The 6146-nt window shown below is 48.8% G+C and overlaps 1 protein-coding gene across 3 annotated transcripts; it reads right to left on the bottom strand.

Annotated features, from left to right (window-relative positions):
- Positions 1-239: 239 nt before the first annotated feature.
- Positions 240-5441, bottom strand: FOLR2 (folate receptor beta). Of its 3 annotated transcripts, none has more exons than XM_032853197.1 (5): positions 5358-5441; positions 3578-3739; positions 1119-1307; positions 842-977; positions 240-728 (listed from the first exon to the last, which is right to left on the bottom strand). In XM_032853197.1, exons 2-5 carry the CDS (start codon positions 3725-3727, stop codon positions 436-438), a joined length of 768 nt encoding a protein of 255 aa, XP_032709088.1. In that variant the 5' UTR covers positions 3728-3739; positions 5358-5441; the 3' UTR covers positions 240-435. The 3 variants fall into 3 exon arrangements, with proteins under 3 accessions (XP_032709088.1, XP_032709089.1, XP_032709090.1); XM_032853198.1 differs by having other exon boundaries at positions 5309-5431; XM_032853199.1 differs by lacking the exon at positions 5358-5441 and adding an exon at positions 4147-4168.
- Positions 5442-6146: the final 705 nt, after the last annotated feature.

Here is a 6146-nt window from a genome sequence, read left to right on the forward strand (position 1 = left end):
ACTGCGCTCACATGCTGTCACGTGCTCTCCAGGCAACAGCTTCTTTGTGTTTCACAACCCAGAGGGAAAGGACGGATATGCCCATTTTATTGAGGAGGAAACTAAGCGTTAGCCTAGACAAGCAACTGCTTCACTTTGGCATAGTCAGTAGCAGAGCTGGAATTCACACCCAAGTCTCATTTCTCTGATCTGAAGGAATCCAGAAACTGTGGAATCTGTCATCTACCCACTCGAACAAAAATAATTCATCTGACACGGATGTGTTAGTCTTTTTATTTGAGCTGACTGCCAGACAAACCCCAAGGCCCACCATGGAGCAGGAATGGGATGACTGAAGGATGGATAATGGATGGAAGCACACTTAGGGTTCCTCCTTTTGTGAGCCCAGCTTGGTCATCGAAACTCAGGACACGCAGACATGATGTCTGGGTAGGGCTAGACTCGGCCCAGGAGCCCAAGCTGCAGCATCAGGGCCAGGCTGAGCAGGAGAGGCTCCACCCCTCGGGGCAGGGCCCCAGTACTCATGGCCATGGCATAGAACCTCGCCACCTCCTCATTGGGGTTGCCCTGGGCCGGGTTGAACCACATCTGGATGCAGCGGCCACTCCCTCGGCTGTAGTTGCTGGCCTGGTAGGATTTGCTCCAGAGGCCCTCACACAGGGCTGCGGGCGTGGGAAAGTAGGTCTCAAAGGTGAGGCAGGTGGTCCCGGCTGGACACTTGTTAATTCCTGTAGGCGGAGAGAGGGTGGACGCAGACATTCAACCCCTGGGCCTGAAGCTGGTTTCTGGCCACCCCAGATCCTCAAACCCCACCTCCGTCCCCACCCGCCACCCCCCACACCTGAGGTCCAGTCCCAGCCCCGATGCCAGTTGTTCTTGCAGGTGTAGGAGCTGCGACAGTCCTCCCACCATTGCTGGCAGTCCTCTTTGCACAGGGGCACGTGTAGGAAGCGTTCCTTGCGCCAGCTCTGATTCACCTGGTGGGAGGTGAGGAGGGAGGGCTCACTCAGCGCTCAGCGGATGGGACATGCAGATGGGATGGGACATCACCTGCCACAGCCCTGATGGAGCTGGATGGCAGCTGCAGGGGTGGGGTGGGGAGAGGCAGTGTCCCATACCTCCCGGATCCAGGGCCCCAGGTTGGGGGAGCACTCATAGAGACAGTTGTCCTGGATAAAGTGGCGCTTGCAGGCGGGCTCCATCTTGCCACAGTGCTCCCAGGTGAAGTTGTACAGGAGGGAGGTGTCCTTGTGCAGCTCCTGGCTGGTGCTGACTGAGCAGCAGGCCTTCTCCTTCCAGGGAGTGCACTGCGTGGGGAAGACACCGACTAAGTGCCCACCCACCCCCCACACACACACAACCTTCTGCCACCTCCAGCCTCTCCCCATTTGGTTCTTGCTCTCCTGCCTTAGGTGGGTTGTCTTAGAAAAGTTTACTGTGAGGACCCTTTTGTCCTTGACCCCCGGAACTCTTATCCTGGGGGAGATTCAGTCACAATAGGGCTGATCAGGGGTCATGGGAGCCGGAGAGAAACCCCATGTTGGGGGACAATAGCCTTCATTGATGCAGCCCTTCACACTTCATAGAGAGTTCTTTGACATATTCGTTAAAAAATAATTACTGAGTACCTATTTCTATTCCAGTCACTATTCTAGATGCTGAGAATATGATAGAGAACAAAACAGACAGAAATATATGTTCATGGAACTTACATCTTGATCAGTGGGGACAGACAGTAAGAAAATAAAAGAGAAAAAATATGGCGTCAGGATCTGATCAATTATATGGAGAAGATTACAGCAGGGATTGGGAAAGTGGGGTATGGGATAACTTGAAATTTTAAATAAGGTGATTGTGTGTAAGTCTCACCGGAGAATGACTTTTTTTTTTTTTTGGAGGGTGAAATTTTAAGCAAAGGAAGAAGGACACGGCCTATGTAGTAATTTGTGTTGAATAACTTTCTTCTCAGCAAGTGTTAAGGTCTCTGTCCCCAGCGGTGAGGCCGGTGCCAGAAATGTGGCAGCCCCATAAAAAATATTTGCTGAAAAAAGTCAATGAAAGACCACTCTATGATTTCCTAAATCTAAACCGAACTCCATCTTACATATGGACCCACCATATCCGAGCAAGTTTTTAATATAGACAAGCTTTTTCAGGACTGCAAATATTGTGAAAAGGAGGGCCATGCTCTGTGTTTTGTTTTACCAGAGTTATTCACTGTCTTAGAAAATTACATCATCAATGTCAACACAGCTTAGAGTACCCTATAGCATTTAAGTTGCCAGCAGAAGGCACCTGTATCGATCTTCATCTGTAGCTGCCCCATTCATAGTGATTTGGTGATGAGAAGCAAATATGCTGTTTGACAGTGATTTTCTGATGGAGTCATGCCCAGGAATTGACATGCTGAAATATACTTTATTTTATTATAAGTTACTTTCTTTGTGCTTCTCCTTTGTTTTTGTTTTTGTTTTTTTAAGATTTTATTTATTTATTTCACAGACAGAGATCACAAGTAGGCAGAGAGGTACTCAGAGAGAGAGGAAGGGAAGCAGGCTCCCTGCTGAGCAGAGAGCCTGATGAGGGGCTCGATTCCAGGACACTGAAATCATGACCTGAGCCGAAGGCAGAGGCTTTAACCCAGTGAGCCACCCAGGCACCCCTGTGCTTCTCCTTTGTAGTACAGATAGTCATGTTGATTTTTTTTTTAACTTAAATGTGCAGATAGGTTCTATTGGCTTTGAATTTTATTCCAGGATAGAAAAATAGTCTAAAGAGAATTTATTGGGGTGCCAGAGTGGCTCAGTTGGTTAAGTGTCTGCCTTTGCTCAAGTCATGATCCCAGGGTCCCAGGATCAAGTCCCACATGGGGTCCCTGCTAAGCGGTGAGGGGACCTGCTTCTCCCTCTGCATGCCACTCCCCCTGCTTGTGCTCTCTCTTACTCTCTCGGTAAATAAGTAAATAAAATCATTTAAAAAAATAAAGAGTTTTTATCATAAAAAGGAGACATGGAGTCTCAATAGAGTTACAACTGAACAGCATTCATTTTTACAGAATGTGTGAACGTACAGCACCTGTTGCCTGTATCACAGCCAGAAGAGACCATCTTCTCCACCCTTGACACTCCGTGGACTGGCATATAGGGAAGGTAGGAAGAGCCATCCTTGCTAAAATCCCTCACACTCCAAACCTGTCCCTACACCACCACAAGGGCTGCTTATGTCTGAGTGCTCTGTGTCTCCTTGTGCTTCTCTGGTTCCTCATTTTCCTCATTTATGTTATGTGGGGGAGAACATTATCTCCTACATCAAAGGACCACTGAGGGTATGAAATCATGGGCAGTCAACACGACACTGGGTAAGTGCTCGACAAATGATTATAGCATATCTTGCTGACATGGTATTCTCCGAGGAGGCCACCCCTAACATCTTACCATCACCTTACCATCATCTTTCCAGACAGCAATAACCCAAGTTGTGGGGGCATCTGCCAGTTGACCTTTCTCCTCACCCCCTGACTTAGTCTTCCCTGTTAGAACCAGTCCCCTCCCCAACTGGAGCCACACTCCCTCCTCACCTGGCCATGCAGCTTGTCCTCAGGGCCTGGCTTTGCCTTGTGGTGCTTGGCGTCCATGCAGACGTTGAGCAGGTCCATCCTGTTCCGGGCACTGCACATGGACGCTGTCCAGGCTAACAGCAGCAGAAGTGGAATCAGTCTCCAGACCATGTCTTTCTGTCCCTGCAGACACAGCTTTGGTTGAGGAGGCCCACGCCCGAGGGGAGAGACCCTCGTGTAAGGCCCCCTGTGGCCCCCATGTCAGTCTCCCTATCTCCACAGTGAAGGATGGGGTCAGACCCTCTTCCTTCAGGCTGGGGTCCTGAGGCTCCCTGAAGCTGAAGTAGAGAAGGTTGGCAAAGGGGCTCCCTCATCCCAGGATTGGAGCTCGATGAGGATCTAGAATTAGTGGATCAGCCCTGGGAGAGTCTTCCTCAGTTGGAGGCGATGTCTTTGTGCCCACTCTTCTCTCAACTTTACTTAGGAAAAGTAATTAAATAGTTCAGACCCATGCCCTGTTCCCCTGAAAAGGGCCAGGGACACAGAGTGCCCTCATGCCATGTCTAGCAAGCGCATGCTCTCCAGCATACCCTGGATCACCTGGGTCCCCATGCCAGCTCAGAAATCCACTAGCCTGGGGAAGGCAGTGCCCCAGCTCTGCTGAGTCCTCCCAATCAGCACTGAAGTCACGGATGGTAGCACATGGGGTGCTGTTTGGTCAAATAACACAGATATGGAAAGATTGGGGGTTTTCTAATTTTTACTTTCTCATACTTTTTCTTTCCCTGTTCTTTGAAAGCCATTTCCTTCCTCCACTCCATAGTAACACTGGTCTCCTCGGCAATCTCTAGGCTAATGCACCAGATTCCTACCTTACCCCTCAGAAAACAAGTGCAGAGATCCGTGGACCTGAGGGACAATATAAAATACTCCATGGGGGCACCTAGGTAACTCAGTCGGTTAAGCATCTAACTCTTGATTTCGGCTTAGGTCATGATCTCATGGAGCCTGCTTCAAATTCTCACCTTCTCCCTTTGCTCTTCCACACACCTCATCTCCCGTGTCTCTCTCTCTCCCCCCTCACCCCAAAATTAATTAATGAATTAATTAGTTAATTGATTAAAATAAAAGTACCCCATGTTGGAGCAGCCAACTAGACAAGTGCTTAGAGTCTTGGAAGTCACCCAGCACAAGTGCCTCCCACTTCTCTTTTCCTGACTGACCCTCACCCCCCAACTCCCATCTGTTAAAGATCTGTTCCTTTGGGTTGACAACAGAGACTGCTTCCTCTCTCTCACCATCCCACATCCACACAAAGCCCTGGCCAAACCGTCCTTCCAAAAACTTTCTGGAATTCACTTCCCTTGGCTTGGGGTCAGGTCTTCCCTCCTCCCATTTCTTCCCCTAAAGGCACCTTCCCCACAGGAGCCCAAGGGATCTTTCTTTCTGTCTTTTTAAGATTTTATTTATTCAGGAGAGAGAGAACACTGCAAAAGAGCATGAGCAGGCAGGGCGGGGTGGGGAGGGCGATATGTGGGAGGCAGAGGGAGGGAGAGAAGCAGGCTCCTGGCTGAGCAGGGAAATGAAACAACACAGAACTCCATCTCTTCACCCTGGAATCATGACCTGAGCCAAATGCAGATTCTTAACCCACCGAGCCACTCAGACACCACACACACCCCCCCTCTCACCCCCCCCACCCCCGCCACCGCCCAGTGTCCTTGTCTCCCTTTCCTCCTTAGGGCATCTTGCCTGAGCCTCCTTTGCTGCTGGGAGCCCACACAGCTGTGTCTTGACTGACCTCTTTTCAGGCTGGCGATGGCTTCAGGTCCCTGGACTTTCCCCAGTGGTCTCTGACCTCAGCCAGGATACATTGACTGTAAGACCTCTGATCACCACGGAATGTACTTCCCCCTTCTGCTCTCAAAATCTTCCTTCCTTCCCTCTCTCTCTTCCAGGCCCCACCCATGCAAGGCTCCGTCAGCCTGTCAGTGTTTTCACTCCTGTTTTCATTCATCTCTTTGTTAATTTATTCGTTATAGGATTCACACACTCAACATTCATCAAAACTTAGAGAAGCTCATCTCTAAGTGGGATCTGAATTTTTGAGGTACCCCAAATAGTTGTTAGGATGAAACTAGCTTGAGGGGCATGAGGCACAGTAGGGAAGAACCCAGGCTTTAGGGTTAGGCCATGGGTTCCAGGGACAGCTCCGTCCCTCATACAACCTTGGGAAATATCAGTGAGACTTTTGGAGCCTTAATTTGCTCACCAGAGGATTGTTGAGAATTACATACGAAAAAGCCTGGCACAACACGAGTAGGCTTAAATGATAGCTATTGGGTTAATTTTTGAGTAACGAGATAAACACGGTTAGAGGTTGCAGTACCAAAGTCCAGTTTAACAGAGAAAAATTGTCTCAGATCTGATAAATGATGTAATATAATAGCTCACCACCTAGCATTTCTGTAAACATAATTAAGCATTTTTTATAGCCTTTTAAAAAATTGTGGAAAAACATATGTTATATAAAACTCACCATCTTAATTCTTTTTAAGGGTATGATTCAGTAATGTTAAGGGTATTTATG

The sequence above is a fragment of the Lontra canadensis genome, unplaced genomic scaffold, assembly GCF_010015895.1.
Source record: "Lontra canadensis isolate GAN:19392208 unplaced genomic scaffold, GSC_riverotter_1.0 scaffold7, whole genome shotgun sequence".
Classification (NCBI taxonomy): domain Eukaryota; kingdom Metazoa; phylum Chordata; class Mammalia; order Carnivora; family Mustelidae; genus Lontra; species Lontra canadensis.

Bases quoted from the DNA above. Each gene is read 5' to 3' on its own strand.
- FOLR2 (XM_032853197.1), bottom strand. From the start codon at position 3,727: ATGGTCTGGAGACTGATTCCACTTCTGCTGCTGTTAGCCTGGACAGCG. The intron at 1,308-3,577 runs GTGAGGAGGGAG...TTCCCCACGCAG, and splicing joins AGGACAAGCTGCATGGCCAG to TGCACTCCCTGGAAGGAGAA. The intron at 978-1,118 runs GTATGGGACACT...ACCTCCCACCAG, and splicing joins TGGGGCCCTGGATCCGGGAG to GTGAATCAGAGCTGGCGCAA.